At 43.6% G+C, this 21,159-nt stretch overlaps 1 protein-coding gene across 2 annotated transcripts in view; it reads left to right on the forward strand.

Moving 5' to 3' along the window:
* Positions 1-21,159, forward strand: part of SERPINE2 (serpin family E member 2) — a 228,189-nt gene that overhangs the window by 72,616 nt on the left and 134,414 nt on the right. For both annotated transcript variants that reach the window (XM_086943905.1, XM_086943906.1), the window contains 2 exons: positions 2,980-3,259; positions 17,321-17,548. In XM_086943905.1, the coding sequence (XP_086800031.1) occupies positions 3,004-3,259; positions 17,321-17,548 (484 nt within the window). In that variant the 5' untranslated portion in view covers positions 2,980-3,003. The remainder of the gene's footprint in view (positions 1-2,979; positions 3,260-17,320; positions 17,549-21,159) is intronic.

A 21,159-nucleotide genomic window follows, 5' to 3' on the forward strand; every position in this document is an offset into this window, starting at 1 on the left:
CTTGCCATCCAAAACAGCACCTTATAGGAGAAACGGACACTCTACTCCGGTATGCGTGTTGCAGTAAATCTCCTTTATTGCATTTTCAAAGTGAGAGTGCCCCGATCCGGGCGCGTTTCGGCGAACTCAGTCGCCTTGCTCACCAGATATGTATGTATGGCTTTTGGTTGCTGGTGCAAAATTCACATTAGTTCATCACAGCTAGAGAAGAGTGAGCAATCAATTCAGATGTGAATGCTGCTTAGATGTGCAAGATGTGGTTTCAAACCCTTCTTTTCGGGTCCTGACACTCTTCAAGTGCAGGAGTTGCACCTAAATATCTGTTTTCCATTCTTCCAGAGATCACAATTATAGCCAAATATGTCTCTCGTAATGGCATAGTGGACGACAGGATTGCAGTCTGTGTTAAGATGAGACCGGGGGATACTGGAACTTCTGCTTTATTTTTACTGCCTCAGCTCGGCCTGTTCAGCGATGGGAGCTAGACACATGACCCCCAAATACTTCCATTCACCCATTTCAAGATGGCCCCGATTTGTTTTGAACTTTGTAATTTTGATCAGAGTTTTGGTTGGAACTACAATCATTTTACTTAAAAATTAAAAAGGAAATGCACTATGCCTCCTTCACGTAGCCCCCAGCACATCATGCGCTACATAAATTAGAAACCCTATATGCACTACTCCACCTCCTTAGGTGTCCCAAACAATTGAGATGATTAGTGCTGATTATAGGCTACTTTCTCCAGCTAATTTCTCGTGACCACACTATACTATGCTTCCCCTTATTCATTGTCATGCACAGCCTGCTCCTAGAAGGCTAGACCATGTCACTTTGGTCGCCCTGACGAGCTGAACGCTAAAGATTGTACTCATTTTTATACTGATGCCAAGAACAGAATACTAAATGAAGAGTATTGATTCACGTGTTGCTACATTTATATTGTAAATAGATTTCCTTTGGTTCACTGTATACTGAATGTAATCTGTCACATTAACACTGAAGAACACAGAGGAATACTTTTGATACTGCTAAAGATTTCAGTCCACGAGAACATCCTAGAAATCTTATGGGCAGTGGTTTTTCAAATGTTTCTTAAAATAGTTCTCGTTTGTGGGGCTTCCACCTAGACCAAGGGAGTACAGCTGGGTACTCTTCGAGCCCTAGAGTCTCTCTGGCCAATGCCAACTGCCACGTTCTGCTCCCTCCACCACCCTGTAGAGTTCTCATTAATCCCTGTAAAGACCATTCCATGTTGACATTCTATGGGTTATTCACCTCGATAATCTTCCTTAGTTCTGGTGAATTTCATTCAGTATGGAAAAGCTGCTGCTGTGACAAGGTCAGACCGACATCCGTGCAAAAGTGAGTGAGTGAAATGTTTTCTCCATCAAATACATGTGCCTTAATATGTGGTACATCTCTCCCTAAACCATGGCAGTCATCAACAATGGCATCTGTTTTCACACCAACAACGCGTTGCAACACTACTTACTGTGCTGTGAATTCAGCTGCCACATCATATTTCCAGTGATGTGAAAAGACTGTTCCACCTAAAATTCTACGAAATGAGAAAGCCATACACCCTTATCTCTGAAGCATTTGTAATGCAGTAGTTTTTTACAGCCAGTTTTTGTAGTAAATTGCCTGCCAGCCAAACACTCAGATGTTTTTTCCCCTCAAGGAACAATTCGAACAAGGGCTTAGCTGCCATCCTTTTTAACCTTTCTCGAGACCTCTTTCTCATTCAGTTTACTTTCTGAAGCAAAATGCATGTATGACTTAGGAAAATGTTTTAGTAGTTTGACCAAGCAAAAATGATCTGAGGTTCTGACCGAATACAGTATGCAACCCCCCCCCCAAAAAAAAGAACAAAGAATGACAATGTTGATGATAGCTTAATGGTAGACTTGATTGTGTTAACTTGTACACCTACATTGCTAGGCGTTGAATCCCAGACTAGCTCTTGAGGCCACAAAACAGTAGTAGTTCATATTAAATAATGCAAAAGATGTTTAATCGAACTCCATGAGCAGTGAAGCCTGACCATGTTTTCTGGATATCCATTTGAGATAAATTCACATTCAATTAATCCATATGGGAAGATTCTACATATTAGTTGTCGTCCTGATATTTTGGCATGGCAGCGGACAGCGTGAACCAGTGTTTGACTTACTTGGTTCAAAGTATTTTAAACCAGGTATAGGAGTTGTCAACTATGCTAATTAGTCTAGTTCTTAGTCATGCTTATGGTCACTTACCAGGTTCTATTCTAGGGCACAGCAGAGTACACATTGACACACTAAAGCTTTACAGTTGTATAAAGCAGTCTCCAGAAGGTGCGAGAAACTGAAGACCTGACCGAAGGAAGGCCAATGAACCCCTTATTTACTGCACTGTGCTTTGGAACATATTCAAAAGTAAACCACTGCCAATCTCTACACATAGGCCATGTGTTAGGTAGCAGAGTAAGTACTGAGAAGCATTTCTGAATCGGCTCATGAATGATCGGGCATCAGCAAAATGTCTTCTAAATAATCTGGTCGCATTTGAAACCCCATGGAGGAAAAACTAAATCGCCAGAAGAATATTTTTGCATAACCCCCAACTGCTTCGGATTCCCATACAACATAAAAAAGAATCCCATATGAAATATTTGTTAATGAAGAGAAGGGCAGGGCTTTACTGGGAGTTTCTTGTTTTTATCTGCCATTCTTTGTTTGCGGTTGAGTGTTTTAGGTTGCAATTCAATTTTAACGTTATATTCACACTAATATAGTGTTCAAATGTTTACGTTGTGTATCTTTTATTTGTCAAACATATTCCAAAGAAAGTAACTAATGCCGTATGACAAACCTCTGGACACAGGGATTGCTATAAGATTGTGCTTCATGGTTGCATTCATACTGAACCTGTGTGACATTTTACAAGATTGTCCTGTCTAGTCTTAAATGTTGTCCTTTCCCTCTTGCTTTGTAGGTAGTGCTTTCGTGGATCAGAATCATGCAGAAACTCTTCACATTACTTTTGTTGGGCACAGTGACTTTATGCTCTGAATCTCCTTTCAATCTGTTATCCCTCGAGGAGCTTGGATCTGACATTGGAATCCAGGTTTTCAATCAAGTCGTCAAATCTAATCCAAAACAGAATGTTGTGGTTTCACCCCATGGGATTGCATCAGTGCTGGGAATGCTTCAGTTTGGAGCAGATGGCAAAACGAAAAAGCAGCTGACGACTGTGATGAGGTACAATGTTCATGGTAAGGTCCGTTCTTTTATTACTCAATGGCTTTTCGCCAAATTGCCTTTCATGGCATCCTTCTTTGAATGCATTTTGTTGTATTCTATCAAATCGTGCTGAAAGATGGCAAATGTGATAGCATTCGTATCTCAGACACACCTCCATGACTGCAATTTGTTAAAAATAGAAAGTCATATCACAAGGTGCCTTCTACGTAGGGATGCTTGTGTGCACAGACTGGATGCTCTTAGAGTGGTAAAAAAACTACCATAAGATGGCTGCTGCCCATAGTGCTGTGGGTGGTGTGCATATAGAGTTGGGGATAAAGGTTGAATTCCTACTGAATGAGACCTGGGAGATTAAATGGAGAGGTAATGAAGAGTAAGGAATAGCAGAGCTGGAAAGAAAAGAGTTCCTTACATTCCTTGGGAAGGAAGGTCTGTTGGCATCAGTGGAAGGATGCATCTGCCAATCAAAGCGCCAAGAGCAAAATGTTCTTAGGCAAACACAAAAATAGGGATGAAAACCATCAAATAAGGAGCAGGAAAGTGAAATAGACTACAGAGCAATCCAATCATGAGCAATGAGCTGACCAAAGTCCTCTAAATATTTGAGATGTATTTGGAGTAGTTGGCCTCAGATACAGTTAAAGCTGTTAGTACTTGTAGAGATACAACAAACCAAAAAGGTGCAGATTAAAATGAGTGTAGACCACTCCCAATTAAACAGTGTGAATGAACTGACAAAAAAGGGTGGAGTAAATTTGAAAACCCCTGTCCTAAAAATCGGTCGACATGTTTCAGCTTTAGAGTCCTATTCGACCCAGCATTCCTCAGGACCAGTAGTGTATTCTCTCCCAGAGGGGCAGGGCACACCCTAAAGAGCTGAGCCTACTCACATTGGGAGGAAAGTAATCAACTATAGATACGCGTTTACCAACTTGTAATCGCTGCACTGGTAAAACTCAGGTGCGCAACCTCTGTTCTATGAGGGTTATGGAATTCAGCTTGTTTTCCAACTGCTCCTAAACACAGGGAAAGACTAACTTTCACCTCAGGATTCAGTCAATCCTAAAAAACATCTTCATGAGTCCGTGGTGGGGGAATTCTTCACGTCAACATTCGCTAGCTGACAGCTCCCCGCATATCCACCTAATATGGGCTCTTCCAAGGCTCGCAAAACAGCCGTGGAAGAGCATATTAGGTGGATATGCGGGGAGCCGTCAGCTAGCGTACCTTGACTGGGCCCGACTTAGTCTCCCTCTCCGTCCAAAGCCTCGTCTGTGGCCATGCACCATACAGGTTCCGTGCAAGTCCTAGGGAGCATCAAGGAGAACTGAAGTTATCTCCCTTTGGGTGAAGGAGTCACTGCCCTGCATTCACAGGCACCATAACTCAACTGAACAGTCTACTGATCCTGAGCTCCTATGGACTCTGAAGACTCCAACAACACAGGAAGTGTGTTCCCACGAAACCTTGAGGTCGAGCTGCCCTCTCACCAAGTCTGAGGCCAGTATCCTTCGTGGGGACTGCACAACCTGAAACCCTGTGCACTGTGTACTCTTGCAAGTGCACTCTTGCAAGTGCATATGCTTGTTGGTGTTCCCCATCTAAGTGCATTGGGCTATCGATAGCCCCAACCTCTGTGCACATTTCGTACAGAGGACTTGAGCCTCCTTTCACTCTGTGCCTTGCAAGCTGTAAATTTGTGAAACTGCTAGAGGTCCCCTCGCGACTCCTGTGCCTTTGGCATGGTGGCCCATGTGAGGAACAACACTGCTTTTCTTTCACCTTTACTTTGCCCTCTTTAGAACCACTAGCGGCCTGGATTAGGCAGAACCCCTCTCTGAAAGGGATACAATGGACCGACGGATGGGAGGACAAGATTTGCGCTTTACGCGGACGACATCCTCCTGTACCTTACAGTGCCGTATGAGTCCCTTACTAATGCACTGGGTATCTAAGAGTTTCGGAGAGTACTCCGGCTACAGCATTAATTGGGGGAAATCCCTCCTCTACGTCCTGCATGGTGCCCCCCCCCCCCCCCCCCACCACAAGTGCCTGACGATTGTCCGATCCAGATAGCCAGCGATGGCTTCACATACCTGGGGATTTTCATCTCTAAGGACCGGGCCACTCGGTAAGAGTGGAATCTCCTGCCACCCTACATGGGTTCCAAAGGGGCGCCGCAACCTAGAAGAATCGCCCGTTATTACTTTTGGGCCAGGCAGCACTATTTAAAATGTCGCTGCCACGGTTCCTGTATGCCGTCCAAAATCACCCGGACTTAGTCCCTCAAAAGTATTTCGCCACGGTCTAGGCTGCCCAGCGGGACCTTCTCTGGACCAGGGCGCCACGTATCTCCCTTCAAAAACTTACATTGGGCTGGTTCGACGGGGGGGATAGCGCTCCTGGACATCCGGAAATGTTATTGGGCGGCGCACCTCTCGGCAATTAACCAGGGTACATACTGCGCAGGGAATGACAGTTTACGAAATTGACAAATGGCTTCTTCCGGGTGGAAACTTCGAAGCGCCTCTCTATTCTAGACCGGGACAGTACCGCCTCACGGGACCCACTAAACACTCAGTTCATCTATGGCATATTGTTCAAAAGAAACTGGGCTGGGCTGACCAGCTCACCCTAGCGACACCGCTGTGGGCTTCAGAGAAGTTAGGCACGCTCAGCTGCACCAAAGGGTTTCGTAATTGGGGCCTTATAGGCATTTCTCATATCAAAGACTTGTGGGGCCCGGAGGGGGTATTATCATTCGACACCCTTCGGCAGACACATAAGTTGGCCCGGATGGAACACTTTCGATACATGCAGGTTCGGCATGCACTTCAGGCTAATATTCCCCGAGGGACACTACTCCCGGAATAATCACCGCTCGAAGACCGACTAGTTGATGGTCACCTACAAGAGAAGGCCATATCGCTCACATATAAAAAACTCATTAATTATACCCCGGACCCATTGCTGGCTCTTAGGGGGAAATGGGAGGCAGACTGACTCGTGATTGATGAAGAAAGGCGTGAGGCGTTGGTGTCCCCCAAAGAAATAGCAATATCGGCCAAACTGCGGTTGATCCACTTGAAGGTCCTGCATAGAGTATACATCTCCGGCACAAGGGTAGTTCTGATGGGGCGAAGTGAAGATGGCTTATGCCGTAGGAGATGTGGGGAGTCGGTCACCTTTTCCCATATACTATGGGAATGCCGGGAGATACAGATCTGTTGGACTCTGGTGCTCAACTATCTGGGTGAGGTGTGGGGAGTGACACTGCGCTCTGAGGCAAAGAGGTGCCTGGGAGCCATCGGACCTCTCAGCGAAAAGCAAACTGTGGGTGATGCTGGGACTTGTGGTAGCAAAAAGGAACATTGCAAGGGGATGGGGGGCTGCTACACCACCAACGCTCAATGCATGGAAGAAAGATATGGACTGGAATATGGTTCAGGAAAAAATGGTCTATGTAGCCAGGGGATGCCCGAGGAAGTGGATAGCGGTGTGGTCCAACTAGCATGACTATAGGGTAGAAATATGTGAACCCCCATAATTGCCCCCATTGACGAGCCACTTGAGTGACAATCATTGTTAAGAAGAAAAAGACTTGCACCCACAAATTAATATGCTTTGATTATTCCCTTTGTCCTGCTTCCTGTGAGCTACATCTATGTATGTCAAATACTGAAAACGTGCCTTGTGTGTGACTTCTGATGTACCTTGGTTTTTTCTTTTTTTCTTTTTTTTTCTCTTTCCTGTCAAATAAAAAATATAATAAAAACAAACACTGCTTTTCTTGGGCTCTCCTGGTTGCTCCAGGTCTGCCCTGACTCCCCTTGCGGTGATGAATCTCTTGGTCCTTGCTTGGCCAGAACGTAACCTTACTCTACCTTCATGGGTTGCTGTTGTCAAGGCTTGTTGGTGCTCCCGTCGGACACCAACCCCTCAGCACATCCTTCGTGGGACAGCTCGAATCCGGCTCTTGAACATCCGCAACATCTCCTGGTGCCTGTGGCTGCAGAGTCAAGGTCTCCATCTTCACATCTGAAGCACCTGACATCAGTGGGTATTCATCTACCGAGCCCCTGGTCTCTCCTGAGTGACCCAAACTCTTTCCCCTCTGCTTTCAGGTTCCTTCCATCATCCACCTGTGGGTTCCACCAGACACTTCACTACTTCCCGGCAGTGGCATTTCTTTGAAGACTCCCATTGAGATAGACAGCTGTTTCTGACGATAGCTCAGCCTTATGCACCCGGCTATAGGTAACTCTGGTACTTCGGTATCCACAGGTGGGGTGGCTCTCCAACCCTCTATGTTCTAAAGGGTTTCCTTGTAATCCACTGGGAAATGTCCTTAAACTTTAAAACTGCAACCGCGACTCCCATTGAATTGTACGTAGCATGCAGCCGTGCTCTCATACTGCACTGGTCCTCTGAGTGGTTTCTCAGGGTCCCAGTGATTCTACAACCTCTAGACACTGTCTTGACTCTAGTCGTATGCTTTGGTCTCTCCCTGGAGCCCACTGTGTATTAGTGCTACTTACGATTGTTTCTGTGCTACAGTATTGTGGGCTTTGTGTTTATCTGTGTGTAGCAGATACTGTGAGGTATTTAAGGTATGGCATTATAATAAATGCATATTTTTATAACTACTCTGTGGTTCTCCTTTCATTTAACCAATACAATAAGGTTGCATTCTGGTATAACAAGCTGCTTAACATTCTTTCAAGACTAAGCCTGAAGGCTGCTCTCCAAAGCTACCACTTGGATAGCTTTCTAAGGTTGTCTTTGACCTCTTAAATCCCCGTAGGGGATGTTTGGACTAGTGCAAGGTGCCCAATTTAATTAGTGTCAAATTACGGGGGAGCCAACATAGGTTCCACCAAGCTGCACAGCCATTTTCAATTAATTAAATTCCCATCATTTTTCGTCTATCCTCATTTTTTACCATATGTATATATTTTATCCTTCTTGCTTAACTGTATGTTCAATTCATTATATTCATATCTCCAAATAACGTAGATGTTCATAAACTCACACGCAGAAGTAGGTTAAATGTCATGAATTTATTTTGCAATAACCAAATGCTTTTCGGGAAAAATAATTCCCTTCGTCAGGGGCATCTAAAAGAATACAAATATTTAACCATATTTATATCGACATGGATAATGTGTAACATTCAAATAATGAACTGCATACGTTATACTAACCAATAAATGAGCTCAACCATGAACTGTGAATAAAACATTAGTACTATATCTGGCATATTACCAAAATAATTATTCCATTGGCATATTGCTCTCTATCCCTTTTTCAGTGCAAACAGACTATCTCCTATCCCCCGTATTAATCTCAAATGTTAAATTAAACACATTAACATTGAAAATCCTCTTGCCTCTTTTAAGCAAACACTAGATATCACCTCTTAGTTAACCCAGAATCTCCTTTAAACAAATGCCCGCTTACCATGACATCTTAAAGTTCAAACACCATTTCATAAGATTCCACCTCCTTTTAAGACCGAATGCCACGTTCTTCCTTTTCTTAGTGTGCCGAGGCCCGCATATCTCGTTTAAATACTAACTGAAACCCTTGATGCAACCAGCTGTTAAATGCATCTCCTCCCTAGTTCTGCCATCAGGTGGTTAATTACGTTTAGCGAGTTCTACACTGAGTTAAACGTAATTAACCACCTGACCTAGGTAAACATCATTTTCGGGAGATGGTCACTACCCCCTTATAATATGCTTCAACAGTGATATTCCGCTTCTCAATTTACAATTATCAACCCAACCTAACTCGAGTCAAGCAACAATGAAAGCCTTAATTAAATATGTCACTCACATTGCCCAATGCAAAAAACAGTTGATGGACAGAATGCTGAACAATGTCATACATTCACCCCAGTACAGAGATCTGGGCCTAAATCCATCGTTTTTTTGCACTCCACACCACCCCAGTTCAGACATGGCCAATTGGCCATATGCAAATCAGTCTGACCCTGTGCCTCATGGGAACAGTCCAGCCCGAACTGCCAAGCCATGCCTTCCCTGGACCGGAAACAAGCTTCTGAGGACCGGTTTCTGGCATTCCAGCCGTCTTCTGCCCACCATTCCACAGTATTAACAACATTACGCACCATAAACAGTAACATAGTTATTCGAAAGCAGGATGGGTCATCACAAAGCGGAATAAAACATGTCCTAACGTGAATGAATTATCCCCACCAAAATTCTTCATGACCTAGATAGTATTGGAATTCCCTATCGATATTCATTCCTTGTTCTACCTCTTTAAGTTTCATCATCCAAAGTACCTCTCTTCGTCTCAGTTGGAATTGTCTATTGCCGCTGCTTATGTCCTGTTTAACATGATCTATGCCATGAAAACTAAATATATGCTTCTCTCTGTTCTCATGATTCTGCACTGAATGCACTGCAATTGGGTAACGTATCTCCAGTCTTCCATGCCCTAAAATGTTCCGTCATCCTATCACGTAGTCTTCTAATAGTGCTACCCACATAAACCATTTTACAGGAACACACTATCACATAAATAACGTAGTTAGTGTCACAATAAATGAACATTCTCCTTAGAAGGGGACTGACACTAGTGAATGTTTCAAGTCCTAGTTACCCAGGCAAGAGAGCATGTGACGTGGCTCGATAACCGATTAAAGGGTTTCTACAAATGTGGCTGCTGTAGCTCATGTAGGTGGGCCAAGAATAAAATAACCTGTAACTATAATGATACCGGGACACACAAGATTAAAATGTTCATTAATTGTGACACGAACTACGTGATTTATGTGATAGTGTTACTTTAATGCTCTACGTATGCATTGCTGCATAATTTGATGTTTCTTAATTATACTTGTATATAGTTAATTTGGGTTTGCAGCCCTGAAGAAGTCAAAGTGTTTGATTTGTGCACGTCGAAACATGTGTTGACTGCTGTTTCTTTGGATTGATGTTATAATGGATGAATAAACAGACTATGGATACACTGATTAACTGTGCCAATTGAAGAATACTGTTATGTTGGAAGAAGAATTAATATATGGCGCTAATTACTTATTGTGAATGGAGTGCTCAGGGAGGGCATTTTGTTATACCCACAAGTCTTGATGCCGATAATAGACTAGGGATGTGCCCCAGATTTCTCCCTCCCACCAGGTCTGGCAAAGGACAGTGTTTAGAGGTGGATGGAGTCTCTTTCAGGCTCTGCCCCTCCACAAGCCACCCCTCAATCGTTCCCATTTTCTCTGTGAATTGCTTCCTAGCTTTGCAGTGGGTGCCCAGTCGATCATTTTCTGACTGGTCCCCAAGTAAAGAAAAAACATTTTTAACTGGTACCTTAAATAAGGGAGGGGGGGAACTGGGTAGACTTGGAGAAAATGGACCCGCCCTCCTATTATAGGGCAACAAGTGTGTATATATAGAAGTAGCCCAGCGGAAATATCTTGCATCTACTAGAGATGGTGCCCTTGCCTAAAGGCTCCCGAGAGATCGTGCATTACCATGGGATTCCTAAAGGTAATGATGGCAGTCACCATCTAGTTCCTTGCTCAGCTTTCCCTCCCAACCCTCTCTCCTGGCCATAAGAATCTCTGGTGAAATGTTGCCTCTGAATCTAATGTTCCTGTGGACCCAGTGTACCATCTTATTAATTGGGTCAACTGCAGACTCATTGACTTAAAGGCATAACACCCGAATGTCCACCAGATTTATTACATGTGGACAAGCTGCAGGCAGTAGATCACAACTGGAAACATTTTTGTGAGCAGGGCTATCCTTGGTGTGAGATTGAGGGGATATGCTTTGAGAGTTATGGGGCCCCGCTTGGTGGCCCTTGACTAGAGGTGCGGGTAAGGGCTTCTGCACAAATGAATGTTGCTCAGCCTCTACATGTGGGGCAACTGCTCCTGTGGTGACACATTAACGAAAAATCCCCCCTTCACCCTCCATCTGGTGGCACCTCTGTTGGATTTAGGGCAACTGGGGAGGTGGGATAATCAGGCAACTTAGGTTGTCCTCGATGGCCTTCAGGTGGACAAGGACTGACTTAAGCTTCCTAAGATTGGTTCCTTGATATTACAATAAAGAGTATTTATTTTCCCAAGGATGGTGTCCTCTTCTACGGGCCTCTTAAGTTCTGGAGTGAGAGTAGATACACACGGTCTCTACTTTGGAGCAGACTGATGCTGTTATACTTTTGCCAGCCTGGCCCCTGGTGACTATGTTCCTGTTATAGGTTTTAGACTTGTCCCCTGATGGCAAAACAGGCAGAGGGACATTACCAACTACGGACTCAACTGCTTCTGAAAAAGACTTAACGTCCAAGGTACTAAGTTTGCCCCTGACCGCCAATTATCAGATGCCATCTGAGCTATTACGGGGCATAATGCAGTACTGGGTGGGAAGGAATGTGACAGTTGACGTTCTGCAAGTTCAATCTCCTTGGAAATTACAATAATGACCCGCTTTAGAAACCCATCCAGGGTGGTACCATGTGCAGTCGAGGAGGCCACTGTGGTATTGCATTCTCCCACTTTAGGCACGAAATCACCCCAGAATAAGTGTGCAGTAAAAGGTTGAAGTGACTGTACCTGAAATGCATCAGCAGAAAGGGGGGTGGCCAAGCCCACCCTTGCCATTCAATGAGCGGGTCCACGACTGGCCCGCTCTTGGCCCAGGATTCGTCCGGCTTTGCCTGTGCAGCGGGCCTCTTCCTGCACTAAGTAGCGCTGGTGAACTCAGCCGCAGTTGTGAGGGTAATGCTGGCTGCCTCCGAGGCCCCTCAGGCTCTTGGGACATGTAGTCCTCGACTGCAATGTGCAGTCACTTGTCTCAGCAGCCTCTTTCTCCCCTTGTCCCTCCTCAGGATGTTGGTCTTGGTCCTCCTCTGTTTAGACCCGGGCAGGTTCAGCACCAGATGGAATGGAGTACCAGGTGGGATTAATTGACATCTTCGACCCTAAAGGATCTGTTCCTAGTCCTTCTCCTCTTAGATGGTCCTAGCAAAGTCCTGATAATGCAGGTGGCTCCCTCATTCAGTTTCTCATTGCTGTCAACGATAAAAGCCAACACCACTGACCCGTTCACTGCCCCGGGTGCGAAGTTGCTGCTAGACCTGGTGCCAGAGGCTGTGGAACCAGATGTCCGTGGATATCCTGAACTCTTCATAGTCTGTTATTTACTCACCGTATTTTACCCATCACCTACTGATAATTGTTTCAATTGCATTGGAAATGAGCTTTCCTTTGAAGAAATCTTGCTTGGTCTTTGTTTAACTCAGACACATTTCCTAATCCGTATGACAAGCTAAAGTGTAGTTTTGCATGGTTGTACCTCATTTACTGAAACACAAAGTGGAGGACAACTTCGCTAGAACATACCCAGCTGGTGAGACTTCATTTTGATGAATTTTCAAAATTGGCAAAATACATTTCCAATGAAACATGACTACATGACGGGAGATATCAACTTCCATATGGAAGATTCTCAGGATGCTATTAAGTTGCTTGATATTACGTCTGCATTGGGCTTGCTCCCCTATCTTTCTGGCCCGACCCATGACAAAGGTCACACGTTAGACCAGGTCTTTTCCACTTCACCTGTGGTGGTTACTGCACTCCTGCCGGTATTATGGTCCGATCATCGACTTGCCCATTTCCAAATATCGGGCACTGAGAAACCAGCAAACAGTGCGATGAGACAGCAGGGAAGCAACTACAGGGCGTATCATCGGGTGACTCAAGATCTGTTAGCCCAGGCCCTGGTGAACCATCCTCTTTCCTACACTGGTGATCTGGATAATGACCTTGAAATCTTGCAGACCTGGTTTCTAGCTAGATTGAATGAGCTGGCCCCGTTACAGCCCCCCAGATCTGTTACTAAACGGATCTCGGCCCCCTGGTTTACGGCGGAGATGGCCCACTCCCGTAGACAATGTAAAGTCGCCGAACGGGCATGGAGAGCCCAATATGATGCTGAGGCAAAACGGACCTATAAATCCATGATAAAATCCTATCATGGTTTAATCCTACAGGGAAAGAAGTGCTACTTTGCTAAAAGAATTGAGGAAGCAGCCAACTCCTGTAAGGAGATTTTTTCGGTCGTACGAGAATTTACTACCCTGCGATCGAATTCACCACAGGAAGTTCCAGCTGAGACCTGGGCTGACACCATTGCGAATGTCTCTACTACTAAAATCAGGCAGATACAGGACTCCTTCCCTCCGAGACCGACAGCTGATCCTTCGACTTTGTCGAATGAGAGAGCTCATCTGGCCCCGTCCTGTTGGACTTCCCGCCTCTCACGATATCCTCATCTCTAGTTTTGATGAGGAATCTTAAATCTGGCTCACCACGTGATCCCTGCCCGGCAAAATTCTTAGCTAAAATGGCAGATGTTGTTAACCCTATAGTCAACCCTATTCTGAATCTTTCCTTGAGTCAGGGAGCCTTGCCTCATTCCTGGAAACAGGCCATGGTTATTCCTCTCCTTAAAAAGCCCAACCTTGCCCCGGAAGCCCCGTCCAATTATAGACCAATCTCGCTCCTCCCAGCACTTACTAAAATTCTGGAGAAACATGTTCACAGCGTGCTCTCCAACTTCCTGGAGTCGAATGAGCTTTTCCATGCGTCTCAATCGGGTTTTCGACCCAATTTAAGTACTGAGACGGCACTCTTGGAAGTCGCAGAGACTGTGAAGGAGGTGCTGGATGCCGGAGGCAGGGTGATGTTAGTTATGTTAGACCTGTCGGCGGCTTTTGACACCGTCCCCATGAGGATCTCCTCATAAGACTACATGACATCGGTCTAGGGGGGACGGTGCTCAATTGGTTCTGTTCCTATCTAGCCAACCGCCGACAAACGGTCTGGGCCTCTCCTGGATATGCCAAAATGCCACCATTGGGAGTTGGAGTTCCTCAGGGCTCAGTATTGAGCCCTACTCTATTTAACATCTTTATGACCCCTCTGGCGACATTGGTGGAGTCCTACGGGGCCCATATCGTCTCATATGCTGACGATACCCAGCTTCTTTTCACCTGCCGGAAGAGCGAAGAATTCGATGGGGAAAGTATCCGTGAGTGCCTTGGGGCTGTTTTTAACTGGTTCCAACTGAACCGCCTCAAGTGTAACTCTGATAAATCTGAGATACTTTTCTTTGGTTGCCCATCGGATCCGGACTGGCATGGTTGGTGGCCTGCCGACATGTTCCCTCCAGCTCACTCTTCGGAATGGGCTAAGAACCTGGGAATTAAAATTGACAACGGGCTTACGCTTAAATCCCAGGTGTCAACCCTCACAGGAACGTGTTTCGGCATCCTCAGGATGCTCCGAAAGCTCTTTCCGTTGCTTTCTGAGGAACATCGGAGAATAACTGTTCAGGCCCTCATTGGATCCAGATTGGATTACGCTAACATTCTGTATCTGGGTCTCCCGGAATATCTTTTACAGCGTATGCAGGTGACCCAGAATGCTGCAGCACGTGCTATTTTTGGCCTGCATCGTCGAGCTAGTGCCTCAAACTTGTTGCAATCTCTCCACTGGCTCCCTATACGGAAGAGGATAATGTTCAAAGCCATGACACTAGCCCATAAAGCCTTGCACGCTACAGGTGCAAAATACCTACAGAAGAGGCTGGATTTCTACCGGCCGACACGATCCTTAAGATCGGAGTCATTGGCACTTGCTGTAGTTCCACGTATAAAGAAGGCCCGTGTGGGTGGCCGGTCTTTTAGATTCCTGTCCCCTCAGCTGTGGAATTTTCTACCGCTGTCCTTACGTTCCACTTCTAATCTGCTTGCCTTTGGGAAGGGTCTAAAGACTTGGTTATTTTCTGGTTAGAGTGTCTCTATCCTCGGTTTATGTCTTCCTTTTTTGCTGTTATGTTTTTCAGTCTCCTTTCTGGGTCTGGAGCACAAAGCGCCGGGACACTCCTTTGGAGTAGCCGTTGCGCTATAGAAAACCCATTCATAACATAACATAACATAACATTTGACCAATAGGAAAGGTATATGGAGACAACAAAACGAAGCAAGCAGGCAAGGTGAAAAAAGGGCAAAAGTATTTTAGAGGATATGGGTAAGAGGTACTAGTTTATAGTGATTTTATAAGAAGTATTGGGTAATAAATATGGGCCGAGGTGCTGGATAATCGGTAGGGATAGTGGTAAAGCTTAAAAGCATGGATTGTGGCATTGGGTTGTGTCTGGGGTACCAGACGGTATGCCGATCTAGCGGTACTACGGTGTAGGGAAGGGGGTAGAGGTACTTGGGTATAGGCAAGGGTAGAAAGGCAAGGGTAAAGGTAGAAATATGGGGTGAGAAAAGCTCATTAGAAGCACATGTAGGACAACATTTCTTTCAGAGGAATGATGAGAGAAGAGAAGACTGTTGTACCTCCCCCACTCGCATAAATCTGGCAATGACCGTGTAGATGATGCTGAGGGGTGCTGGGGATTTCCCTGTAGGAACAAACGAGATCTGTTGGGGGCGAGGGGGGGGGGGTAGGAATGTAAAGAAGTTTTCTTGACATGAAAGGCATTAACCAAGTTACACTTAATAATCCTGCAAGTGCTATTTATATGGTAAAAAAATAACGAAGCTGATTTATGGAGATTGATTCTCTAGAGCAGTTTGTCATCAAGCAGGCTTTGGTAACACAACTTGTCTACTGTATCTGTGATGTACTAAAACGATTTCAGGCATTACTGCACTGTTAATGTGGTGTAACTTTGTTGTATAGACCGCCACTCCGCAGTGCTACAATTGCTACTGCAATAGACCTGGCTGATGTGACATCATGTAACCTTTGCCCTTCCAGATTGTGTCCCAATGGGCAAACTTACCTACTACAGGAACTGTGGTGGTCCTTAGTACGTATGTTTAGCCGGTTAATATTTTTCTTTTTAAACTCAAGACTGCATCATGCTAAAAAGTTGATTAAGCAGCACAGAAAGCCATTGAATGAAACTCTTAAAAGAACACTAATCAGATTGGTAAAATAGATACAGAAGTGCTATCAACTCTGGATGCAAGTAGGATTAGGAAGGAACTGCAAGGATTGTTTCAATAGCGACTCACAATTGACCCTATCGCTACAAATTTCCCAGCCATCGCCCCGAATGCTCGCCTTAAAGGCTATTACTGATTCTTCAGTGTGGACATGATTAAGGGAAGTTTTTATGTAACAGAGTGGCACTTAAGAATGCAAAAAAGGTACTTGGCAGACGTACGTCCGAAAACTAACTTTGAGTACAAACTGATAAAATGGTCCATTTGCAAGATGTCTGTATGAATATGGAACCTCCACCAATCTTGCACATGTCTGCATTCACACATTTTGGATTAGAAGCAGAATTCTGGGGGTTTATTTTGGAGGAACTTCGTGAAGAACTAGGGCAACACTCGCAAACTTGTGTAAAGTTTATAGGTTGCCTCCTATTTTTCCCACTTTGGAAACCCTTTTAAATATAATTTCTATGGAAGTTGACACGGAGACCTTTCAATGGTGCCCATACATTTGATGATGAAAGGGGAGGTTCTTCTGAAGGGAGGGGAAAAAATGTAATGTGTAGATCCATTTTATTCAGATTCTACTTAACTCCTCATCTCTGCCCTCGTCCCAGTCATAACTAAATGAGGCGTCCCTACATATTTTAGTCAGGACTTGGAAGAGGACTACGAATTGGGGTGATTAGATTACCAGTAAGTAATTGGTTCATTAGAGTACACCAGTGTATCTACTGCTTTCGTAAGTTTACTGAAGTACTGTTTTTGAATTCCTAAACTCTAAAATTTACTCCAAACATAGTAAAATACCGTAGTAGATTTCTAACATTGTTAACAGGGCTTTGACTGGTGTCCTGCGTTTTATGCCTGCAAATAAGCGACATTTTATATTTAAAATCTTCTTCTTTTTTTTTTTTTTTTCTTTCTAAATACTTCTAACCTCCTGTTCTTTGCTTAAAAAATACAGTCCTCTGTATGAAACGTGTAGAATAATTAAAATGAATTCTTGTATGGATATGAACATATTGGTTTGTGTTTTTTGTTTCCTTGGAATAAAGGAGTTGGTAAAATCCTCAGGAAGATCAACAAAGTTCTTGTCTCGAAAAAGAATAAAGACATTGTTTTAAATGCCAATGGAGTGTTCTCGAGGAGTGGGTTTAAAATGGAAGCTCCCTTCATGGCAAGAAACAAAGAGGTGTTTCAGAGCGAAGTCAGAAGTGTGGATTTTGAAAACCGCAGCACAGCAGCGTCCATAATAAACCAGTGGGTCAAAAACGAAACAAGGGGTAAGTTCTTTGCACATTAAAAATACGCAACTCATTGACATTATGAAGCAATGCTCACTACACTGAACACTTGCAGAGGGTTGCAGAGGAAGTGTGTTCTGTCGCTTTTGTTAGCTAAGCTGAGATGAATCTTAAGTATAGTGTCATAAAACTGTCCATTTTAGTGGAAATTTCCACATGAATAGTATTGCATATTTCCTCAGAACTTCTTTCACAGACTTCCCGCTGTTCAGACACAAGCAACAGAAGCACATCGAGGGCAATAGAAAGACATTTGGAAGTTTTAAGACTATGGTAGATTTCCAGGCACTTGCCTTTCCGGAATGAGGTGGTAGATCAAAGTTTCTTGTCAGAGGTTTGACATTTAAGATTAATATTAATTTAAGCATGGTGACTAGTGCCTGCATGAGGCGCGGGTGAGGCGAATGATCAGAAGGTTTATTAGGCTAGATTGGAGGGCAGCAAAGGCCGCGTGCAGCTTTCCCATGCCTGGGTTTGTTCTCAAACGACTTGGTTGGTGGCGAGATTGCTCGGAAGGTGGGGTTGTTAAATTAAGTTGATTCTTTGGATATCAATAGAAGGATTAGTGGATAGCTGTGAGAACATTTCATGAAGTTACTAAATTCAGTATTGGGTTTAATTCTGTGATTAAATGACTAGTGACTGTAATGTTTAGACAGTTGTGGACTGAATGTTCTTGAAAATGAAAACACAAATTTGGTAGTGCTTTTAGGCGAAAACATTTTAATATTGTAATTAAGTTGTGTGGGATGACTTCCAAGATCTAGAATTTGCAATAGTGGTTTTTAGTCTGGCCGCAGTTCTGTTCATCAAATTGAAGCAGGGCTGCACATGATTTGATTCCTTTTTCCTGATTGACACATCTGGCAACGTCAAATCTATAATTCATTTGCACTTTTGGGATTTGACCATGCATTCCATAGCCTTTTTATTATTACCTTGAATGCCCTTTAACCCCTTCGATGCTGACGACGAGCTCAGCTCGTCATCAGCCACGGTGGTCGTGTGCTGATGACGAGCTGAGCTCGTCATGAATATATGGCAACAAGAGTTTTCCAGCACAGGGGAAAAATAACCACAGCAGCCAAGGTGTTAAGAATAAGTAAAGTGCAGTGTCTTCGAAATGGATAAAAATAATAATTCACAAGAAACAGAAATTTGAATACTCTCCTCCATTGTTTTTTCTTCTAAAATGTAAACTAGCAATTAGATACAGGCCTCTGAATATCTTTCATGTAGATCTGGTTTGTATTTGTAGATGCACGATTTGATCTCAATCATACTCTACTCCTAGCTACAAAAAACCCTTTTTCGATCTGGCATTTTTGGGGGAAAATATAATTCAGGAAAGTATGTATTTCCCAATGTTTTACTCAACCTAACTTTTAGTCAGCTATGCCTATTCAGTGCTTTTTGACAGATTGTTTTATGGCTTTTGAATACAACTTTAATAAATTTTCTTTCTGTGCCAAAAGGATTAAAAAATAAGCTCACTGGGAATAAGGATTTAATGGGATAAAAGCTTTTAAAATCTATAGCAGTTAAACAAATTCAGTAGAGAAATGTTAATTGTAGTTGAATTATCAGTTGTCTTCTATATTGCATATGGGTGCAAGTCTGTCTGGAATTACACTGCATCATATGTGTAATACTGAAAGACCTATTGGAATAGAAGTAGGTTAAGGAGGATTATGTAATGCATCGAAAAAATCCATACCTGGATAGCAAGCAGCTCTCACTTCTAACTGTACTATAAACCCACCATCAATTATGTATCGCTTATGGGAGACGTGACCTGACCTTGATTAGTGTATTCTGTTCCTCATGTGAAGCCCTTGGATTCCTTTGGGCCAAGTTTGAGCTATATGAACTGTTGTGTAGCATTTTAGAATCCAAGCGTAATTTACCGATTCATGCCCTTCTATAGGTATAATTCACATTGCCCTTATATAGACATAGAATTCATACCCATATTTAGACATATCCCATCCAGTCCAAATACAGGCATGGCTACTTCCACTACTTCCAAAAAACCAAACGATTTCTTGGAAAACTCTGCTTCAGCAGACCGGGACATCCCCTTGCTTGAATATTGATTTGTCTTAGAAATAATGGAGTTTTCAAAGAATTACCATTCCCTTGGGGTTCTTTGACGTTATGTCCGACTTTACGTCAAGCTAGGCACCTTCAAGGTATAAATATGCCTACACTTGCCCTAGCAAACACACGGTGGTTCGGAGCAGCTCGACTATCTACTTGCCCGACGCAGCTCGCTACAGCAAGTGCCGAAGTAAGCCGACCCTCCAGCTGACACACTGATCGAGCGGCTGCCTTTCTCTCGCCGAGATCTAGCTCCAGTCTTTCCAAGCTCCCCTCGCGGGTTGTTGGAAAATAGAGTCCCGAGACCAAGATACCAGACCTCCTTCATTATAAAACCAAGGTACGGAGCTGATTAGATCCTAAGAGAAATCTTGGTTAGATTCTTGGCAAAGACAAACTAAACTTATAGTACACCTCACTTACTTCTTTCCTCGTACTAGACTTAGGTTAGGTACATTGGGGTAGGCTTATTTTAGAAGCACCAATTGAGAAGTTTTAGCCTTTGTTATTTATGTATGTATTTAGCTATGGTCTAGGAACCATACAGTGCTTTTACAGTATTTTATAATACTCTTCTTACTGTACGCATTATACTTTGCAACCAGTATTAGAATTGTAGCAGTTCACTTTACTTGCTTGAGAAAACTGTTCAATAAAACCCTTTTTTCATTAAAAACTCCCATCTCTCTATTTCTCTGCACCTCTGATGAAACGAAGCATGCAGGATTGACTGAGTAAAATATCTATATTGTTTCCACGACTCTGAAGTTCAGTTTTATTTTTGGCGAAACAAAGTTGTCCTGTTTAGGCGGTTGTCAGAAACTAATCCCTTGTTTATTCGAGAGTTTCAAATGACCTCTGAGCTAGCTGGCACTCACAATTAAGTCTAATATATTCAATAGAGACCTAGTCAACCGAAGTCCTACGTCTAATCTATAGGGTATATTTTTCCAATGCGCAGAGCCTATTGGGAATATAGGAACACTACATGGCGCACAACGTTTGGTAAGGCACTAATTTTAATGCTATATACTAGAGTAACTCAGTTGTGCTTTTCACAGAGACCCATTTTTCCCGTAAAATACTCCAATAGACGTCTGGAGTGAGTAACAGGATAAAATATCCGCCATTACTAAGTAGGACAAATCCTATGTATTCGTTTTTGATTAGATTCAAGTTGAAGGATGCAGTGTTCCAAAATATTGTGCACCTTATCTTTATTTCCTAGAAACGTCCTCTGCTAACTTTCAGTCAACAAAATGAGTTACCCCGAGAACGGTGGAGCTGCAGCCCAACCGGCTTTAAACATTACAGGTTTCCAAGAAATCGTCCCGGATGCTGTAATCATCCCGGAAAAGTTAAAGAAAACCATCGCTATGAAACTCATAACAAATGGCTTATCACCTAGAGGTGGTAGGGTAATTTTTGTCATAGAGGCACGGGAATGTCGGCAGACAGAGGTATTCTATTCATGAATAATCTTCCCTGAA

This window comes from Lissotriton vulgaris, chromosome 11, assembly GCF_964263255.1.
Source record: "Lissotriton vulgaris chromosome 11, aLisVul1.2, whole genome shotgun sequence".
In the NCBI taxonomy this organism is placed as follows: domain Eukaryota; kingdom Metazoa; phylum Chordata; class Amphibia; order Caudata; family Salamandridae; genus Lissotriton; species Lissotriton vulgaris.